The sequence below is a fragment of the Hyla sarda genome (assembly GCF_029499605.1).
Source record: "Hyla sarda isolate aHylSar1 chromosome 1 unlocalized genomic scaffold, aHylSar1.hap1 SUPER_1_unloc_25, whole genome shotgun sequence".
In the NCBI taxonomy this organism is placed as follows: Eukaryota; Metazoa; Chordata; class Amphibia; order Anura; family Hylidae; genus Hyla; species Hyla sarda.
Genome location: NW_026607587.1, coordinates 17,409 through 40,029, shown reverse-complemented (window position 1 = coordinate 40,029; position 22,621 = coordinate 17,409). Strand labels below are relative to the sequence as shown.

The following is a 22,621-nucleotide window of genomic DNA, read 5'->3' as shown; positions in this document are numbered from 1 at the left end:
ACCAGACCCCTCCATTACTGTATAATGTACCAGCAGTGTCACCTCTCCAGTCATCACCAGACCCCTCCATTACTGTATAATGTCCCAGCAGTGTCACCTCTCTAATCATCACCAGACCCCTCCATTACTGTATAATGTCCCAGCAGTGTCACCTCTCTAATCATCACCAGACCCCTCCATTACTGTATAATGTCCCAGCAGTGTCACCTCTCTAATCATCACCAGACCCCTCCATTACTGTATAATGTCCCAGCAGTGTCACCTCTCTAATCATCACCAGACCCCTCCATTACTGTATAATGTCCCAGCAGTATCACCTCTCTAATCATCACCAGACCCCTCCATTACTGTATAATGTCCCAGCAGTGTCACCTCTCCAATCACCAGACCCCTCCATTACTGTATAATGTCCCAGCAGTGTCACCTCTCCAGTCATCACCAGACCAATCCATTACTGTATAATGTCCCAGCAGTGTCACCTCTCCAGTCATCACCAGACCCCTCCATTACTGTATAATGTCCCAGCAGTGTCACCTCTCGAGTCATCACCAGACCCCCTCCATTACTGTATAATGTCCCAGCAGTGTCACCTCTCCAGTCATCACCAGCCCCCCTCCATTACTGTATAATATCCCAGCAGTGTCACCTCTCTATACAGTAATGGAGGGGTCTGGTGATGATTAATGTCCCAGCAGTGTCACCTCTCCAGTCATCACCAGACCCCTCCATTACTGTATAATGTCCCAGCAGTGTCACCTCTCTAATCATCACCAGACCCCTCCATTACTGTATAATGTCCCAGCAGTGTCACCTCTCCAGTCATCACCAGACCCCTCCATTACTGTATAATGTCCCAGCAGTGTCACCTCTCTAGTCGTGGGAATCCCTATCCTGGAGTGACCCCGAGTAACACACTGTAACAAACTCCCTTTTTATGTAATCACCTCACTATTGAGATGACACACTGTAACAAGAGTTTTTTCAATGCAGGTTTCCGCAGCGATAAATCACCAGCAGAATCCATTGACTTTAATGGTGTAAAGATCCAGCGTCCAATCATCAGTCCAATATATAAAACGCAAAGCTTTATTAGTCTATTATAATAATATAAATCAGAGGATGTAATAATGTATGAAAGCAGCAGAAAGCGAGGCGTTTCGGGAGAATCCTTTATCAAGGCATAACCAGAACTATATCAGAACCAAAATAAATACACACCCCACTGACCATGTACAAAGCTCCGCCCAGTTACCCACTTCGAAAGAGTGACCCCCTAATGGTCAGTTAACCCTTTACACTATACAATACTAGAAATGGTAATAATTGGTGACGGTCAGGTAAGTATGACACTACAGTAAACCAAAGAATAATAATAAAATGTTCTATTTGGACTGATGATGGGAGCGCAGAGTCCTTTCCTCCCTGCAGCTTCTACCTTGTGGTCGGCAGCATCACAGGCTTATTCTTTCTTTTTATTGGTGTAAACCACAGAGAAAACTGATCACCTGTGTGAACACAACCTTAGAATTGTGGAAATGCAGAACCGTGAATACAGAGCAATAGTAATGATACCTATACTGACTGATCCCCTGCCACCTAACTGACACTGACTATTCTTCTCCTCCATGACTATCCTCCTCCTGACTATCCTCCTCCTCCCTCATGCCGACTCTCCTCCTCTGCCACCTCCTTCTCCCTCATGCTGACTATCCTCCTCCTCCTCCCCCCTCGTGCTGACTATAGTTCTCCACTTTCCTCATACTGACTATTCTGATCTCTTATGATGACTGTTACGGCGAGCGCTCCGGCCAATCACACTGGCTGTGAGTGCTCTCTTCCTCCGTCCTCCGGCGGTCCCGGGATTGGCATCGCGGGACGCGCCCGCCATATTCCTCCTGTACCAGGTTCTCTCCTCAGCAGCCTGTGTGGACGAGTCGTGTCAGGGGTAGCGACCTGGGTGGCGTCTGCCGCAGCAAGTCCATCCCACTTTGCGGTGGGCTCTTGCTCCCTGACATGGCCCAAGCCATCATTCACACAGGCTCAGCGGATATACTACCTCCTTGCCGCTAACAGTAAGATACGGCCATGGCTCCCACTGAGGTGCCTCTGCCTGATCTTATGGATCTCTCCACCATTGTGGCTCAACAGTCGCAGCAGTTAGTCCGTCAGGTGCAACAACTCAATCAACTATCTGCCATGATGCAACAGCTTCTAGTCAGCCAGCAACAGCAGCCACAACCTGCTCCTGTGTCTCCACCTGTGTTTGCAGCTCCTTCCGGATCCAAGCTTTGTTTACCCTTGCCTTCAAAGTATGAAGGAGAGCCTAAGTTGTGTAGAGGCTTCGTGACTCAATGCTCTATGCATTTGGAGCTCATGGCCTATCAGTTTCCAACGTAGCAAGCTAAAGTGGCGTTTGTGGTCAGTATTGTACCGTAAAGCCCTGGCCTGGGCTTCTCTCTGGGATCGTAATGATCCGGTGTCTTCTAACCTGCAGGTTTTCTCTCTCTGAATTTCGCAATGTCTTTGAAGAACCTGCAAGGGCCTCCTTGGCCGGGACGGCACTTCTGAATCTCTGTCAAGGGAACTCGACAGTAGGCGACTATGCGGTTCAATTCCGCACTCTTGCTTCTGAACTGGCTTGGAACGATGAGGCCTTGTGTGCTACTTTCAAAAAAAGAGACTGTCTAGTAGATTCAAGAATGCTCTTGCAGCACGAGATCCTCCATCTACCCTGAGTGGGCTTATCCATTTGGCCACTCAAATTGATGTGCGTTTTGCCAAGAGGCAGGAAGAACTTTGTCTGGAAAGAGAACCTGTCTGTATTTGACAATTTACTCATCTGGCACCAGTGTTCCTGCGTCCACCTCTACCCTTCTCCTATGTCTCCTGCCTCTACCCTCTCGGTCTCGCCTAACGCTGCAGGAAAGATCCCGTTGACGCAATGAGAATTTGTGCCTGTATTGTGCTAGTCCGGAGCCTGTTCTATACGTCCTCAGTGTCCGGGAAACGCTCGCACCTAGGATTTGTGGGAGAGGCGTCTCTGGGTGTGAATACTACCTCTCCTCGTTTGACCATGCCGGTTCAAGTTTATACTCCAGCCAAGACAACTTTCTTCACTTCTGCCTTTTTGGACTCCGGTTCCGCTGGAGATTTCATTGATGCCTCTCTGGTCCATAAACATCATCTTCCAGTGACTCGACTTGCTAAGCCTATGTACATTTCCTCTGCCAATGGAGAAAACTGAACTGTACTGTGCTTTTCCGCACTGAATCTCTCATTATGCAAGTGGGTGTGTTAAATGAGGAAAAAATTGAGCTTTACATGCTTCCATATTGTACTTTGGAGCTTCTTCTCTGTCTTCCTTGGCTTCAACGTCATACTTCATTCCTCGACTGGAGGTCTGGTGAGGTCACCCGCTGGGGATTCTTTTGCCAAAAACACTGTCTTGAGCCTACCCTGCCTAAGTCTATCAATATGTCTTCTTCTATGCCGGGATTGCCTCTTCCTTATCAAGACTACTCTGATGTATTCAGTGAAATGCAGGCTAAAATAATTCCACCACATCGGCCCTATGACTGTCCTATTGACTTACAGCCAGAGACTTCGCCTCCCCGGGGAAGAATTTATCCTTTGTCTGTTCCAGAAATGCAAGCCATGGCTAAATATATCCAAGAGAACCTCCAAAAAGGTTTCATCCGTAAATCCTCCTCCCCAGCCGGAGCTGGTTTCTTCTTTGTCGGGAAGAAGGATGGTTCTCTTCATCCTTGTATTGACTACCAGGGACTTAACAAAATTACGATCAAAAATCGCTATCCTTTGCCTTTAATTTCTGAACTTTTTGATCGTCTGAAGGGGGGGGGGGCAAGATTTTCCCCAAATTGGATCTTCGGGGAGCATAAAATCTCATTTGGATTCGTGAAGGAGACGAATGGAAGACAGCCTTTAACACCTGAAATGGACATTTTGAATATCTCGTGATGCCATTTGGCCTCTGTAATGCTCCAGCTGTCTTTCAAGAATTTGTTAATGACATTTTCCGTGATTTGCTTTACACATGTGTTGTGGTATATCTTGATGATATACTGATCTTCTCATCCAACTTGGAAGATCGTCGTTTTCATGTCCGGCAGCTTCTCCAGTGCCTCAGGAATAATCGTTTGTATGCCAAGCTTGAGGAGTGCCTATTTGAGAGATGAAGTCTTCCTTTTCTTGGTTACATTGTGTCTGGTCAAGGTTTTCAGATGGATCCTGGCAAATCGTCTGCAGTTTTGGACTGGCCATGACCTACAGGCCATTCAGCGTTTCTTAGGGTTTGCTAATTACTATCGTCAGTTCATTCCTCATTTTTCTTCTGTGGTCGCCCCGATTGTGGCTTTCACAAAAAAGAAAACTGTAATCCCAAGAATTGGACTCGTGAGGCCGATGAGGCCTTCTCTCGGCTAAAATCTGCCTTCGCCTCAGCACCAGTTCTCTCTAGACCTGATCCAGATAAACTCTTCTATCTGGAGGTAGACGCATCCTCTGTAGGAGCTGGCGCCATCCTGACTCAAAAGGCAAGACTCCAAGGGCAAGACTGTAACCTGTGGCTTCTTCTCCAAGCCCTTTTCGCCTGAAGAGAGGGATTATTCAATTGAAGATCAGGAACTTTTCGCTATTAAGCTGGCATTAAAGGAATGAAGACACGTTTTGGAAGGGTTCTCCTCATTCGGTAACATAAAAATCTCTTATACCTTCAAACTGCTCAGCGCCTGAATCTGCGGCAGGCTAGATGGTCCCTTTTCTTTTCAAGGTTCAATTTCTTAATTCATTTCTGTCCTGCAGACAAGAATGTCAGAGCTGATGCCCTTTCTAGATCCTCCGATATGGTTGGTCTGGACTCTACTCTTAGGCATATTGTTCCTCCTGAGCGATTGATTTCTGCTACACCTGTCAATCTTCTGCAAGTTCCTCCTGGAAAATCTTTCGTGCCTTTTCGACTGAGACGAAGAGTCTTGAATTGGGGACATTCTTCCTTGCTGGCGGATCATTCTGGAGTATGTAAGTCCATTCAACTTATTTCTCGACATTACTTGTGGCCGAACCTAGAACGCGATGTCACAGATTTTGTCAGTTCTTGTGCTAATTGTGTTCGCGACAAGACTCCTAGGCAGAAACCTGCAGGTCTTCTACAGCCTTTGCCTATTCCGGAAACACCATGGTCACACATAGCAATGGACTTTATTACTGATTTGCCACCTTCCTGCAACAGTATGGTAATCTGGGTGGTAGTTGATAGATTTTCCAAAATGGCTCATTTCGTTCCTTTGCCTGGTATTCCATCTGCTCCGCAGCTGGAGAAATACTTTCTTCAGCATATCTTTCGCCTTCATGGCCCTCCGTCTCACATAGTCTCTGATTGAGGAGTGCAATTTGTTTCCAAGTTCTGGTGAGCTTTCTGCTCCAGTCTCAAAATCAAGCTGGACTTTTCTTCTGCTTACCACCCTCAAACCAACGGCCAGGTAGAGAGTAAATAAAATCCTGGGAGATCATCTCCGTCATTTTTTCTCAACTCGGCAGGACGATTGAGTCGACCTTTTACCCTGGGAAGCATTTTCTTATAATCACAAGGATTCTGAGTCTACGAGGACTTCACCATTCTTTGTTGTCTATGGTCATCATCTTTGTCCTCCTCTTCCAGCTTCTTCTGGAGTACCTGCCATAGTTGAACGGGACTTTAAGATCATCTGGCAGGAGACCCGTCATTCTTTGCTTCACGCTTCCTCTTGTATGAAATCTCAAGCGGATAAGAAGAGAAGGTCTCCTCCAACTTTCGCTCCAGGTAATAAGGTCTGGCTCTCTTCTAAATACATCCGTTCCAGGATTCCCAGCTACAAATTAGGTCCTTGCTTCGTGGGACCGTTGAAGGTTTTGCAAAAAATGAATCCAGTTTCTGCCATCGTCTCTTCGTATTCCAAATTCTTTTCACGTCTCCCTCCTCAAACCAGTCGTTTTCAACCATTTTTTCACAAAAAGTCATTGTTCCCTCTCCTGTCTCTGGTTCTTCAGATATCTTTGAAGTGAAGGAAAATCTGGCGATGAAGACCGTAAGAAGGAGATGTAATTTTTTTAGTAGACTGGAATGGCTTTGGTCCTTAGAAAAGGTCCTGGGAGCCAGAAGAGAATATTTTGGACCACGACTTGGTCCAAAATTTTTGGAGACCCAAAAGGGGGGAGACATAAGGGGGGGGGGGGTTAATGTTATGGCGAGCTCTCTGGCCGGTCACACTGGCCATGAGTGCTCTCTTCCTCTGTCCTCCGGCGGGCCCGGGATTCGCATCACGGGACGCGCCCACATGCGAATCTTGAGCCATCACCCCCCCTCCTTCTTCTATTTCCTCTGTGTTCTCACTCCGCCAGCACGCATGTCCCCGCATTCTAGGGCGCACGCGCGCTAGAGCTCTGAGAATTCAAGGGCCAGTGTGCCCTTACTGTTTGCACCTGTCCCTTCTCTATAAGCATGTGCACCTCCCTCTACCTTGTGTTGCCAGTGCCCTAGTGAAAACATTTATGTGTCTTGCCTTACCATGTTCCTGTCCTACCTGCTCCGTGACCTGACCTTGCTCCTGTGTCGCCTGCCTACTGACCACTTTCTACATCCCTGTTCTTGCTACCGTGCCACCAGCCCTGACCTTCTGCTATCCTGACTATGAGTTGCCATATTCCTCCTGTACCATGTTTTCTCCTCAGCAGCCTGTGTGGACGAGTCGTGTCAGGGGTAGCCACCTGGATGCCGCCTGCCGCAGCAAGCCCATCCCGCTTTGTAGCGGGCTCTGGTGAAACCCAGTGGCACCTTTGACTCTGCTCCCTGACACGGCCCAAGCCATCATTCACACAGGCTCAGTGGATTTACTACCTCCTTGCCGCTAACAATGACTATCCTTTTTCCTTATACTGTAATACTATACACTATACACATGCGATCACTGTAACACTATACACTATACACATGCGATCACTGTAACACTATACACATGCGATCTCTATAACACTATACACTATACACATGCGATCTCTATAACACTATACACTATACACATGCGATCTCTATAACACTATACACTATACACATGCGATCTCTATAACACTATACACATGCGATCTCTATAACACTATACACTATACACATGCGATCTCTATAACACTATACACTATACACATGCGATCTCTATAACACTATACACTATACACATGCGATCTCTATAACACTATACACTATACACATGCGATCTCTATAACACTATACACTATACACATGCGATCTCTATAACACTATACACATGCGATCTCTATAACACTATACACTATACACATACGATCTCTATAATACTATACATTATATATATATATATATATGATCTCTATAATACTATACATTATATATGTGATCTCTATAATACTATACATTATATATGTGATCTCTATAATACTAATACTATTATATATGTGATCTCTATAATACTATTATATATGTGATCTCTATAATACTATTATATATGTGATCTCTATAATACTATTATATATGTGATCTCTATAATACTATACATTATATATGTGATCTCTATAATACTATACATTATATATGATTTCTATAATACTATACATTTCTTTACCTTACTGCTGTTCTTCCTCGATAACACAATGTATGGAGAGCACAGAGAGAATGAACGTCTGTGTCCGTGTGATGTCTCAGAGCGGTGACAACAGCTGCAGGAGCGAGAAGATATTCATAGAGCTGTAGTAACCTGACACCACACCACCACATGGCAGAGCCGAACACGTGTTCAGGAGACTCAAGAGCTTACAATCTATGAGGAGGAGACAAGAGGAGTGAGGATCCTGATCACAAGAGCTTACAATCTATGAGGAGGAGACAAGAGGAGTGAGGATCCTGATCACAAGAGCTTACAATCTATGAGGAGGAGACAAGAGGAGTGAGGATCTCAATCTCGGAATCAGAATGAAAGGTAAAAGCATTCCAGAGTTATTAATGCTTAAAGTGACAGTGGTCAGATGTGCAAAAAATGGCCGGGTCCTACACTGAAAATTGGCTTGGTCCTTAAGGGGTTAAAGTGCACGTAACTGGAGTCTTGTGGTTGTGTGGATGAGAATAAATGAGCAGTTTTTTCTGTCCGGCTTCTAGTATCTAGTGCCATGTCAGAAGTAACTTCCATGTAGGAAAGAAGATTGATGTATGGTCCTCTCAGGTGTGTGGAAATGAGTTCTGCACTGAATTATAAGGATATAGTAATGGCCGCCCCCTGTGCACATTATTATTCCTATTATTGTAACTACAGGAGCCAAAAACTACACAAACACACAAAACTCCTTCTCCACAATCTCTACATAATATACAATGTAGAACCTGTGATGATGTCACAATCATGTGACCAGGAGACGTGGGGGCGGAGCTCAGCAGGATAGCAAAGAATGTGGATGAAGGACCTGTGAGGATGGTCATGTGACAACAGTGGCCGGAGCTCAACAGTGGAAGAAGATAAACTCTGGAAAAGGACCTGTGAGGATGGTCATGTGACAGGAGTGAGCGGAGCTCAGCAGGATTCGTTAATTTCTAACGATAATTTGTTTTCCCTTAGTCCTAACAATGGCACAGAAGGGGTATTCCGCCCCCCGTGGACTGGTTAGGACCGGTGGAAATTTTATTGACAACCTATAAATGAATGTTTTAGACCCTCCCACCCCCTATAAGTAGGGGGAAAGAGCCCCACCCCCTTGTGTAATTACAAGTAGAAAAAAGAAAATAGACAGTAAGGGAGGGATTGTTGTGCCACTGTTAGGACTAAGGGACAACAAATTATTGTTAGAAATTAACGATTCCCTTACATCCTAACCAGTGACACAGATGGGGATTTAGCAAGTAGATACCCCCATGGGAGGGCACTCATGCCTGGCGGAGGATAATACCGACCGCCCAAATGAGGAATAGCTATTCTGGAATCTACTCTATAGTGAGAGATGAAAGTGGAGTGAGAACTCCAAGAAGCAGATTTACAGATGAGTTCCAAAGGAATCGAGCTTTTTTCTGCATAAGAGGTAGCTACTGCTCTAGTAGAGTGAGCTTTAACAAATTCAGGGGGCTCCAGACCCTGGGAAACATGAGACTCCCGAATGGCTTCCTTAATCCAGCGACTAATAGTTGGTTTGGAAGCCCTGTGTCCCTTATGGGCAGTAGAAAAAAGGATGAGAAGTAGAGATGAGCGAACTTACAGTAAATTCGATTAGTCACAAACTTCTCGGCTCGACAGTTGATGACTTTTCCTGCATAAATTAGTTCAGCTTTCCGGTGCTCCCGTGGGCTGGAAAAGGTGGATACAGTCCTAGGAGACTCTTTCCTAGGAATGTATCCATCTTTTCCAGCCCACCGGAGCACCTGAAGGCTGAACTAATTTAAGAAGGATAAGTCATCAACTGCCGAGCCGAGAAGTTCATGACGAATCGAATTTAATGTAAGTTCGCTCATCTCTAATTAGAAGGTTTTCATCCTTACGGAATTCCTTGGATCGATCCAGGTAGATCCTGAGACATCTCGACAGGTCGAGGGTGAGAAGGCCTCTCGTATCTTCTGAGGAGTGGAGCGGAGCTAACACAGGAAGAGAAATAACCTGCTTGATATTAGTAAATGTTGGCACTTTGGGAATAAAAGTGGGCAAAAACTCAAGAAGAACCCTATCTGGGGAGGAACTGAATATAAGGCTCAAAGGCAGAAAAAGCCTAGAGTTCACCAACTCGTTTTGCAGAAGTGATGGCCAACAAAAATGTAACCTTGAGTGTAAGGAATTTTAAATCCACCTCCTCTACAGGCTCAAAGGGGGGGAGATGATAACCCCCTGAGCACGACCGATAGATTCCAAGCAGGGATGGGTCGAATTATAGTAGGTTTAATTCTAGAGGATCCTTTCAGGAACCTTCTAATTAGGGGGTCCTGAGAAAGAGACTTTTTGAGGAAAGCCGAGATAGCTGATACTTGCACTCGTAGGGTGGAAGGAGATAGTCCTTTGTCTAATCCATCTTGCAGGAATTGCAGAACAGCAGGAATGGAAGGATCCTCTGGAGACAGTTGGCGTAGCCGACACCAGGATGAGAATGTGTTCCATATTCTTCCATAAGATCTAGTTGTAGCCTCAGATCTGGAGTGCGACAATGTTCTGAAGACCGACCCTGAGAGCCCTTCTACTCCTGGAAGGGACCGATCAACCTCCAGTCTGTCAGGTTGAACATTTGTATGTTGGAGCAGCTGTGAGTGTCCCCTGACACTATTGCTTGCTCTGGGGGAAACCTCCAAAATTGACCCTGACTCATCTGAATGAGTTGGGTGAACCAAGCTCTTTTGGACCAATATGGAATGATGGCTATCAAAGAGGCTTGGTCCTGCCTGATTTTCATCAATACCCTCGGGATCAAGGAAATAGGAGGGAAAATGTAGGCCAGCCTGAACCTCCAAGGGATTGACAGAGCATCTACCACCAAGGGATTGTCCTCCCTGTAGAGGGAACAGAATCTGTCCACCTTGGCGTTGAACCTCGTTGCCATGAGATCAATCTCTGGCATGCCCCACCTGAGCGTGATCTGATGAAAGATCTCTGGATGCAGAGACCACTCTCCGGTTGGAAGGCCTCTGCTCAGGTGATCTGCTATTACATTGTGAGTACCCCGGATATGAACGGCCGATAAGTGGGTGAGGTTCAAGTCTGCCCAATCCAGAATCACACCTATATCTCTTTCTCCTGAGGGGACCAAGTCCCTTGGACCGTCATGTCCAGAAGATGCGCTCCCCAACCTACAAGGGACGCGTCTGTGGTAAGTAGGATCCAAACGGGTTGGATCTGAGATTTTCCATCCTGAAGCCCACCAACGTAGCGAGGACCAGACTTGAGGAGACAGGGAGTGCACGGAATTTAATCCCCTTGGACTGTGATCCCACTTGGCTAGTACTTCCGACTGAAGCGGACGTAGGTGCCACAAAGCCCAGGCTACCGCTTCCGCGGTTGCAGACATTAGTCCCAACATTTTTATTAGATAACGGAGAGTTACCCGCTTGGGAACTAAGAGAGATTGGGCTGTGTCCTGTACTCATAGCTTCCTTTCAGGAGTTAGATGAATAGTCATCGCTACGGAATCTATCATAAAACCTAGGAATCTCACGGATGTGGCTGGTTGGAGATTGGATATGTTCCAATTGATTATCCAGCCTAATTGATGGAGAAAGGACACAGCGGTCTGGATATGTTGGGAAAGGATTGGTTGGGAGGATGCTTTGAGAAGCCAATGGTCTAGGTAAGGGACTATACACAGTCCCTGAAGCCTTAGAGCGGCTACCACAGAAACTACTACCTTGGTAAAGGTATGAGGTGCCGAAGAGATCCCAAATGGGAGGGCGACAAACTGATAGTGTCTTAGAACTCCCTGAATTAGACCAGCGATCCTTAAGAATCTTCTGGACCCAGGATGGATGGGGATATGAAGATAAGCATCCTTGAGGTCCAAGGTTGCCAGGAAGTCCCCTGGCATAAGATGACTGACTGAATTGTTTCCATTCGGAAACGCTTCCGTCTGATAGGTTGAAGAACCTTAAGTCTATGATCATCCTCAAATCTCCTGTGACTTTGGGAACCAGAAACACTGGAGAATAGATACCTGCCCCCATGCTCTTGTGAGGGAACTTCCTCCAAGGCACCCTTCTGGAGATATTCCAGAATATAGGCTTCCAAAATCTTTTGTTTGTTGGAAGGTAGAAGTCTGGTTCTTACAAATTTGTCTGGAGGAGTATCCTCCAGATCCACCTTGTACCCTTCTGAAATAATTTGAAGGACCCAGGGATCTTGGATATGGGTCCTCCAAGAGTCTAGAAAATGGTGGAGACGTCCATCTACAGGAATAGAAGGGTAAGGGAGTAGAGATAGTGTGGGAGCACTGACCGGAATCCGAGAGCCTCGAGGAGACCCGTAGTCAGGGCGCCAAGGATCTTCCACCATTGGAACCCCTGGGGCGTCTACCACCCCTTTGGTTTTGGGACCCCCAATCTTTTTGGGGTTTGGCTTGGGAGCCAGATCTGGCTCCATACCTTTTACCTCGGCCACGAAAGGACTGCTGAGGAAGGGATTTCCCTTTCCGGTCAGACAGTCCCTCCATAATGTGGTCGAGCTCGGTCCCAAAAAGAATGCCAGGCTTGTATGTCATGGCACACAAAGTGTGCTTAGAGGAGGTATCAGACCTCCAAGGCTTTAACCATAAGGGGCAACGCCCCGCAAAGGAAAGGGCCATAGTCTTAGCGGCCAACTTAAGCTGTTGAGGGGCGGCATCACAGAGGAAGTCGACGGCTAGACTAGCCGTCTTACAAGAGGCCAAAATGTCATCCCTAGAGACCCCCTGGTCTAGGTCAGACTGAATTTGAGAAAATCTATTTCTCAGAAACTTAGCCACCTCAGAAGAGGCTATCGCCACAGAGGCAGATGCCAAGGCGGAGGAGTAGGAGCGCCTTAAAGCGCAATCGGCCTTACGGTCCATGGCATCTTAGAGGCTGGAGCCATCATCAGAGGGTACCAAGGTCCGTTTGGATAATTTGGAGATGGCCAAATCCACCTTGGGCACAGGTCCCCAGGAAGATACCTGGTCTTCCTGCATAGGGAACATGCTTTTAAAACACTTGGTTAGCACGGGACCCTTTTCCTGTTTCTTCCATTCTGTCTTCATTAAAGACAGCAGGGACTCATCTGCTTTAAAGGCCCTAGGCCCCTTAGAGGCAGATGTAGAGGCTTCACCCCCATCGGTATCATGGTCCCCCGACCTGATAGACCTTAGCAGCCGCTGAGTTTTCTATGGGAAGAAAAAATATTGAAATTTATCTTCTTCCTCAGATGATGAGGACTGGGAGTCCTCACGTGCTGCATCTCCTGACACCTCCATAGACCTTGGTGGCGAAGCTGGTCTTGATCGCTTGCTCGCGGACACCATCTGCTTCAGCTCGTCAATGGAGGCTCCCATTGTATTCATATTGGAGGACACGAAATCCTTAACCCAGACAACCATGTCTTGGATCGTAGGTTCCTGCTGGACCTGGTATCTAGCACAACACGAAGGGCGGTGGGGAGCTGTCCTCCAACAATGCCTGACAGTCGTGACACTAAGTGCTTCCTTTTGGAGGACTTCTTAGTTGTTGCCTCACGGGAACAGTCAGCAGACGACATGCTCTGGAAAATAAGAGCCGTTAAAATATGGGAAGCGGAGGAATGAGAAAATATGTTAATCCAGAAAAAGCTTTACCAAGGAAAGCAGAACAAGAAAGGCAAAGTTGCAAAAAGCAATAGCAAGGCTATAGGCAGCAAAAGCTTAAATAGCAATCCAAGGAAAGAAGGCTGGCAACAGACACTACCGCTCAAGGAGGCCGCCAGACCCAACTGAGCAACCTTAAATAGGGCTCAGGTAATTTGGGCCCTAAGCTCCTCCCACTAGGGGAGGGAGTAATAAAACCATTTCTTCCTATAAAGCAAAATAAATCAACATTCTATGCCCAGGGATATAACAGAGGAAGGGGTTAAAACCTCTACTTCTGAACTCAGAAACTTATAAGCACAATAAAGTAATAGCATGAACGGCCGAGGGGCTGGAAGTGACGTCAGACGCCGCCACCTCCGATCCGCCCGCTCCCTGGTGCGCAGAGCGCGCTACAGGAAGCAGGAAGTTAAAGCCGAAGCGAGAGATGCCGCCGCTACACATGCACGTGGAACACAGCGCAGGACCTATGCCGTGCTTGGAGATGCGGACATGTTAGAAAGAAAAAGGGGGGGTGGGGCTAAACTATAGCCCAGGGTGTCAATATAAATAGAAAAAGAAGGGTCCTGATAGCAAATAGACCGTTCCCCCCACCACCAGTCACCAACTCTGTCCGGAGGACAGAAAAGAACACAAGGGGTGGGGCTCTTTCCCCCTACTTATAGGAAGGGGGGGGGTGGGAGGGTCTAAAACATTAATTTATAGGTTGTCAATAAAATTTCCACCGGTCCTAACCAGTCTACGGGGGGCGGAATACCCCATCTGTGCCACTGTTAGGACATAAGGGAAACAAGAGATAGTGGATGATGGCCCTGTGAAGATGATCATGTGATAGGAGTGGACGGAGCTCAGCAGTAGAACAAGATAAATAGTGGTAAAGGACCTGTGAAGATGATCATGTGATAGGAGTGGGTGGAGCTCAGCAGTAGAACAAGATAAATAGTGGTAAAGGACCTGTGAGGATGGTCATGTGATAGGAGTGAGCGGAGCTTAGTAGGATACAAGAGATTGTGGATGATGGACCTGTGAAGATGATCATGTGATAGGAGTGGGCGGAGCTCAGCAGTAGAAGATAAATAGTGGTAAAGCACCTGTGAGGATGATCATGTGATAGGAGTGGGCGGAGCTCAGCAGTATGACAGGATAGTGGTAATGGACCTGTAAGGATGGTCATGTGTAAGGAGTAGGCGGAGCTAACCAATCATGTGACATGTGTGGGCGGAGCTCAGCAGGATAGAAGAGATTGTGGATAAAGGACCTGTGAAGATGATCATGTGACAGGAAAAGGCAGAGGTCAGCATTCGGAAAAGTTTTATGATGTCTGAGGAAAGATTACAGGAGGTTTGTTACATTGTGTCAGCTTTATAGGTGAAACCATCATCTCCTTCTCCTGAATGATCCCCCAAGGATGGACAAGGACAGGAATGAGATGACTAAGAGAATATTACACTTCACCTTCCACCTGCTGACCGGAGAGGTGAGGTGACCCATCTACATTTCCACCATTGTTGTCCCCCAATCTACATTTCCACCATTGTTGTCCCATCTACATTTCCACCATTGTCCCCATCTACATTTCCACCATTGTTGGCCCCCATCTACATTTCCACCATTGTTGTCCCCATCTACATTTCCACCCTTGTTCCCCCATCTACATTTCCACCATTGTTGTCCCCCAATCTACATTTCCACCCTTGTTCCCCCATCTACATTTCCACCATTGTTGTCTCCATCTACATTTCCACCATTGTTGTCCCCCAATCTACATTTCCACCCTTGTTCCCCCATCTACATTTCCACCATTGTTGTCCCCCCATCTACATTTCCACCATTGTTGTCCCCCCAATCTACATTTCCACCATTGTTGTCCCCATCTACATTTCCACCCTTGTTGTCCCCCATCTACATTTCCACCATTGTTGTTCCCCCATCTACAGTTCCACCATTGTTGTTCCCCCATCTACAGTTCCACCATTGTTGTTGTCCCCCCCCCCCCCCCCCCCCCTTTGGAGCCGCTCTATGTTCTGGATGTCTTTGTAGGTGAGGTCTCCAGAACTGACCCCAGTATTCCAGATGTGCTCACTAGAGCTCTATGAAGGGGGCACAATCTCCTCTTTGTAGTGAGGGAGGAATACTGGGGTCAGTCCCCTCATTGTCTCTCTCCATACACAGGATTACACCATAGTGAAGAAGACATGGGGGGAGTGTGTGGCCCCCAGCAGCCATCTCCATGAGCCAGGAGGACGGAGCAGGGCCCTGGGCCCCATCATGGAGCCTCCACCTCACTCACCGATACATGAGAAGAAGATCCTAGAACTCATCCACAGGATCACTGAGCTGCTGACTGGAGAGGTGACACTGCTGGGACATTATACAGTAATGGAGGGGTCTGGTGATGACTGGAGAGGTGACACTGCTGGGACATTATACAGTAATGGAGGGGTCTGGTGATGACTGGAGAGGTGACCCTGCTGGGACATTATACAGTAATGGAGGGGTCTGGTGATGACTGGAGAGGTGACACTTCTGGGACATTATACAGTAATGGAGGGGTCTGGTGATGACTGGAGAGGTGACACTGCTGGGACATTGTACAGTAATGGAGGGGTCTGGTGATGATTAGAGAGGTGACACTGCTGGGACATTACACAGTAATGGAGGGGTCTGGTGATGACTGGAGAGGTGACACTGCTGGGACATTATACAGTAATGGAGGGGTCTGGTGATGACTGGAGAGGTGACACTGCTGGGACATTATACAGTAATGGAGGGGTCTGGTGATGACTGGAGAGGTGACACTGCTGGGACATTATACAGTAATGGAGGGGTCTGGTGATGACTGGAGAGGTGACACTGCTGGGACATTATACAGTAATGGAGGGATCTGGTGATGATTAGAGAGGTGACACTGCTGGGACATTATACAGTAATGGAGGGGTCTGGTGATGACTGGAGAGGTGACACTGCTGGGACATTATACAGTAATGGAGGGGTCTGGTGATGACTGGAGAGGTGACACTGCTGGGACATTATACAGTAATGGAGGGGTCTGGTGATGATTAGAGAGGTGACACTGCTGGGACATTATACAGTAATGGAGGGGTCTGGTGATGATTAGAGAGGTGACACTGCTGGGACATTATACAGTAATGGAGGGGTCTGGTGATGACTGGAGAGGTGACACTGCTGGGACATTATACAGTAATGGAGGGGTCTGGTGATGACTGGAGAGGTGACACTGCTGGGACATTATACAGTAATGGAGGGGTCTAGTGATGACTGGAGAGGTGACACTGCTGGGACATTATACAGTAATGGAGGGGTCTGGTGATGACTGGAGAGGTGACACTGCTGGGACATTATACAGTAATGGAGGGGTCTGGTGATGATTAGAGAGGTGACACTGCTGGGACATTATACAGTAATGGAGGGGTCTGGTGATGATTGGAGAGGTGACACTGCTGGGACATTATACAGTAATGGAGGGGTCTGGTGATGACTGGAGAGGTGACACTGCTGGGACATTATACAGTAATGGAGGGGTCTGGTGATGACTGGAGAGGTGACACTGCTGGGACATTATACAGTAATGGAGGGGTCTGATGATGATTAGAGAGGTGACCCTGCTGGGACAATATATAGTAATGGAGGGGTCTGGTGATGACTGGAGAGGTGACACTGCTGGGACATTATACAGTAATGGAGGGGTCTGGTGCTGACTGGAGAGGTGACCCTGCTGGGACATTATACAGTAATGGAGGGGTCTGGTGATGACTGGAGAGGTGACACTGCTGGGACATTATACAGTAATGGAGGGGTCTGGTGATGATTGGAGAGGTGACACTTCTGGGACATTATACAGTAATGGAGGGGTCTGGTGATGACTGGAGAGGTGACACTGCTGGGACATTATACAGTAATGGAGGGGTCTGGTGATGACTGGAGAGGTGACACTGCTGGGACATTATACAGTAATGGAGGGGTCTGGTGATGACTGGAGAGGTGACACTGCTGGGACATTATACATTAATGGATGGATCTGGTGATGACTGGAGAGGTGACCCTGCTGGGACATTATACAGTAATGGAGGGGTCTGGTGATGACTGGAGAGGTGACACTGCTGGGACATTATACAGTAATGGAGGGGTCTGGTGATGACTGGAGAGGTGACACTGCTGGGACATTATACAGTAATGGAGGGGTCTGGTGATGACTGGAGAGGTGACACTGCTGGGACTTTATACAGTAATGGAGGCATCTGGTGATGACTGGAGAGGTGACACTGCTGGGACATTATACAGTAATGGAGGGGTCTGGTGATGACTGGAGAGGTGACACTGCTGGGACATTATACAGTAATGGAGGGGTCTGGTGATGACTGGAGAGGTGACACTGCTGGGACATTATACAGTAATGGAGGGGTCTGGTGATGACTGGAGAGGTGACACTGCTGGGACTTTATACAGTAATGGAGGCATCTGGTGATGACTGGAGAGGTGACACTGCTGGGACATTATACAGTAATGGAGGGTCTGGTGATGATTGTATCATTGTGTGTCAGGTTCCTATAAGGTGTCAGGATGTGGCGGTCTATTTCTCCATGGAGGAGTGGGAGTATGTAGAAGGACACAAGGATCTGTACCAGGACATAGTCATGGTGAAGAATGATCCCCCAAGGGTAGACTAGGACAGGCACTACATGACTACAAGGACACTAGACCTGGCCCTAGAGATGGTCCACATGATATCCGGAGAGGTGAGTGTTTCTGGTGACTTATCTCTAGTAATAAACATGTAATGTCTGATGTGAAGTCTTGTGAATCCGTCCATACACAGGAGATAACTGGGGGGTGAACAATCACTCAGAAGTCACCTATTTCCTTCATTCTCCACTATATACATGTATGCCCGTAACAGCTGAGGCGAATGTGTTCTGAATTGAACAAAGGGGGGAAAGCCTCTGCCAGACTCCTCTGGAGAGGCTTATCACTCCCAAGAACTAAACGAAACAGTAGATAAAACCCACAATGGCTCATTCTTCTTATTTCTCCTCAGGGAGCAGCCCGGAGCCCACCATACACATCAGACACTCGTACGGTCCAACCAGTATGAGTTAGTTTTTCCTATAAATATGTGCAGTCAGCTTTACAATATATGAAGTGATCATTTTCTTTCCATATACAGGATTACATAATAATAAAGAAGTTGTCAAGAGAGATTGTGACCCCCGGTGTGACAAAAGGACGGCGCAGGACCCCGGGCCCCATCACGGAGCCGCCACCTCCTCACTTACTAATACATGAGGAGAAGTTCCTAGAACTCACCCACAGGGTCACTGAACTGCTGACTGGAGAGGTGACCCTGCTGGGACATTATACAGTAATGGAGGGGTCTGGTGATGACTGGAGAGGTGACCCTGCTGGGACATTATACAGTAATGGAGGGGTCTGGTGATGACTGGAGAGGTGACCCTGCTGGGACATTATACAGTAATGGAGGGGTCTGGTGATGACTGGAAAGGTGACACTGCTGGGACATTATACAGTAATGGAGGGGTCTGGTGATGATTAGAGAGGTGACACTGCTGGGACATTATGCAGTAATGGAGGGGTCTGGTGAGGATTAGAGAGGTGACACTGCTGGGACATTATACAGTAATGGAGGGGTCTGGTGATGACTGGAGAGGTGACACTGCTGGGACATTATGCAGTAATGGAGGGGTCTGGTGATGATTAGAGAGGTGACACTGCTGGGACATTATGCAGTAATGGAGGGGTCTGGTGAGGATTAGAGAGGTGACACTGCTGGGACATTATACAGTAATGGATTGGTCTAGTGATGACTGGAGAGGTGACACTGCTGGGACATTATACAGTAATTGAGGGGTCTGGTGATGACTGGAGAGGTGACACTGCTGGGACATTATACAGTAATGGAGGGGTCTGGTGATGACTGGAGAGGTGACACTGCTGGGACATTATACAGTAATGGAGGGGTCTGGTGATGACTGGAGAGGTGACCCTGCTGGGAAATTATACAGTAATGGAGGGGTCTGGTGATGACTGGAGAGGTGACACTGCTGGGACATTATACAGTAATGGAGGGGTCTGGTGATGACTGGAGAGGTGACACTGCTGGGACATTATACAGTAATGGAGGGGTCTGGTGATGATTAGAGAGGTGACACTGCTGGGACATTATATAGTAATGGAGGGATCTGGTGATGACTGGAGAGGTGACACTGCTGGGACATTATACAGTAATGGAGGGGTCTGGTGATGATTAGAGAGGTGACACTGCTGGGACATTATACAGTAATGGAGGGGTCTGGTGATGATTAGAGAGGTGACACTGCTGGGACATTATACAGTAATGGAGGGGTCTGGTGATGATTAGAGAGGTGACACTGCTGGGACATTATACTGTAATGGAGGGGTCTGGTGATGACTGTATCATTGTGTGTCAGGTTCCTATAAGGTGTCAGGATGTGGCGGTCTATTTCTCCATGGAGGAGTGGGAGTATGTAGAAGGACACAAGGATCTGTACCAGGACATAGTCATGATGGAGGATCTCCGGCCCCCCACATCACAAGGTAAGAAGAGACATATACAGTAAAATCCCCCTTAGTGGACGCCTCCTAATAGACAATTTTTAATTCCCCAGCAGAGTCCCATAAGACATAATGTATATGCACCCTCATAATAAAGGACACTCCCAATAGCGGACGCACATGAAAGGGAACACGGTCTTACCTTGTACACGGGGCCGCCATTAGGGGGTACAGCCAATACACCAGTAAGGGGCCCAGTCCCCCACTGCACCCCCTGCAGTATCCCCAGCACAGAAGACCAATGTTTAAACAATGATCTCCTGCTTCTGTACGTCCACCAGCCACATTATAGGGGGGGGGGGGGGGGGGGGGGAAATTATATGGGGGAGGGATAAGGGGGGGATGAAATTATATGAAGAGGGGGATGATATGATATGAGGGGGATAAGGGAAGATTAAACAGCACTGGGAGATTCTACTGTAATATTGCTTTTGGTTTTTTGAGTGAGTACAGGACAGTATTCTGTGAGATTTTTTGCCCTTTTCCCCATTAGGGGACATCTCTCTATAGGGGACATCTCTCTATAGGGGACACATTTTTTATTCCCCATGACTGTCCTCTATTGGGAGATTCTACTGTATATAGATATCACTCTCACTACCTAGTAACAAAGAAATCCATCCAGCAGGTGATGTCATATACAGTGATCCCTCAACATACAATAGTTTCAACATACAATAGTTTCAACATACAATGGTCCTTTCTGGACCATTGTAACTTGAAACCAGATTCAACATACAATGTACAGACAGTCCAGATCTGTAAAACGTGTCAATGACTGGAAGAACCGACCAATCAGAATGGACATTTTACTGGTAAAACCCCTTTATTACTGAAGTGTATGCACTGACTGGTGTCTGGTAGCGCCCCCTACAGTACAGGGAGGCATTACATGTTCTGTACTCTTTACCTGTATTACTGAAGTGTATGCACTGACTGGTGTCTGGTAGCGCCCCCTACAGTACAGGAAGATATTACATGTTCTGTACTCTTTACCTGTATTACTGAAGTGTATGCACTGACTGGTGTCTGGTAACGCCCCCTACAGTACAGGGAGGCATTACATGTTCTGTACTCTTTACCTGTATTACTGAAGTGTATGCACTGACTGGTGTCTGGTAGTGCCCCCTACAGTACAGGGAGGTATTACATGTTCTGTACTCTTTACCTGTATTACTGAAGTGTATGCACTGACTGGTGTCTGGTAGCGCCCCCTACAGTACAGGGAGGTATTACATGTTCTGTACTCTTTACCTGTGCCACAGTTAGCTGCTCCTTTGGACACCAAGTAAGGGCGGCTCCATTTTACCTTTTTAGGACATTGTGTACTGTACAGGACCCTGAAGAATACAGCTCCCAGCAAATCTTTCTTACTTATATGTGTAAAGATTTGGTTTCTGTATTAGCTATCTACTTAATTATTATTATTATTATTTTTTAATCCTCACTTTTTCCAGTTTTGGATGACATTTTGCGGTCTTCAGAACCAATTACCAGGTTTCCATAGAGTTATGGTCTCAACATACAATGGTTTCAACATACAATGGTCGTCCTGGAACCGATTAATATTGTAACTTGAGAGACCACTGTATATATGGCCCCACAATATATGGAGAGTGTGTGTGTGTGTGTGTGTGTGTGTAATATATGATATATATATATATATATATATATATATATATATATATATATATATATATATATACACACACACACACATATATACACATACACAGTATATGGCCCCTACAATATATGGAGGTTGTGTATATATACAGTATATGGCCCCACAATATATGGAGGTTGTGTATATACAGTATATGGTCTCAATATATGGAGGTTGTGTATATACAGTATATGGTCTCACAATATATGGAGGTTGTGTATATACAGTATATGGTCTCACAATATATGGAGGTTGTATATACAGTATATGGTCTCACAATATATGAAAGTTGTGTATATATACAGTATATGGCCCCACAATATATGGAGGTTGTATATACAGTATATGGCCCCACAATATATGGAGGTTGTATATATACAGTATATGGCCCCACAATATATGGAGGTTGTATATATACAGTATATGGCCCCACAATATATGGAGGTTGTATATACAGTATATGGCCCCACAATATATGGAGGTTGTATATACAGTATATGGCCCCACAATATATGGAGGTTGTATATATACAGTATATGGCCCCACAATATATGGAGGTTGTGTATATATACAGTATATGGCCCTACAATATATGGAGGTTGTATATATACAGTATATGGCCCCACAATATATGGAGGTTGTGTATATACAGTATATGGCCCCACAATATATGGAGGTTGTGTATATACAGTATATGGCCCCACAATATATGGAGGTTGTATATATACAGTATATGGCCCCACAATATATGGAGGTTGTATATATATACAGTATATGGCCCCACAATATATGGAGGTTGTATATACAGTATATGGCCCCACAATATATGGAGGTTGTGTATATACAGTATATGGCCCCACAATATATGGAGGTTGTGTATATACAGTATATGGCCCCACAATATATGGAGGTTGTATATATACAGTATATGGCCCCACAATATATGGAGGTTGTATATATACAGTATATGGCCCCACAATATATGGAGGTTGTATATATACAGTATATGGCCCCACA

General features: G+C 46.5%; 2 protein-coding genes and 1 long non-coding RNA gene across 6 annotated transcripts in view; 2 read left to right on the top strand and 1 right to left on the bottom strand.

Annotated features, from left to right (window-relative positions):
- Positions 1-22,621, top strand: part of LOC130298147 (zinc finger protein 271-like) — a 63,773-nt gene that overhangs the window by 36,209 nt on the left and 4,943 nt on the right. The window lies entirely within an intron of this gene.
- Positions 806-8,653, bottom strand: LOC130298150 (uncharacterized). The gene is made up of 3 exons (XR_008849747.1): positions 8,553-8,653; positions 7,650-7,844; positions 806-1,505 (listed from the first exon to the last, which is right to left on the bottom strand). It is a non-coding gene; the product is annotated as an uncharacterized LOC130298150 (long non-coding RNA).
- LOC130298149 (gastrula zinc finger protein XlCGF66.1-like) lies at positions 7,863-18,486 on the top strand. 4 transcript variants are annotated; one of them, XM_056551057.1, is made up of 4 exons: positions 7,863-8,003; positions 14,687-14,803; positions 15,499-15,678; positions 17,889-18,486. In XM_056551057.1, exons 2-4 carry the CDS (start codon positions 14,735-14,737, stop codon positions 18,012-18,014), a joined length of 375 nt encoding a protein of 124 aa, XP_056407032.1. In that variant the 5' UTR covers positions 7,863-8,003; positions 14,687-14,734; the 3' UTR covers positions 18,015-18,486. The 4 variants fall into 4 exon arrangements, with proteins under 4 accessions (XP_056407032.1, XP_056407034.1, XP_056407033.1 ...); XM_056551059.1 differs by having other exon boundaries at positions 7,868-8,003; positions 14,695-14,803; XM_056551058.1 differs by lacking the exon at positions 7,863-8,003 and adding an exon at positions 14,232-14,619 and having other exon boundaries at positions 14,695-14,803.

Excerpts from the sequence above, each read along its gene's own strand:
- LOC130298149 (XM_056551057.1), top strand. The coding sequence starts at position 14,735 with ATGGACAAGGACAGGAATGAGATGACTAAGAGAATATTACACTTCACC. Across the intron at positions 14,804-15,498 it reads TCCACCTGCTGACCGGAGAG|GATTACACCATAGTGAAGAA; the intron begins GTGAGGTGACCC and ends CTCCATACACAG. Across the intron at positions 15,679-17,888 it reads CTGAGCTGCTGACTGGAGAG|GTTCCTATAAGGTGTCAGGA; the intron begins GTGACACTGCTG and ends ATTGTGTGTCAG.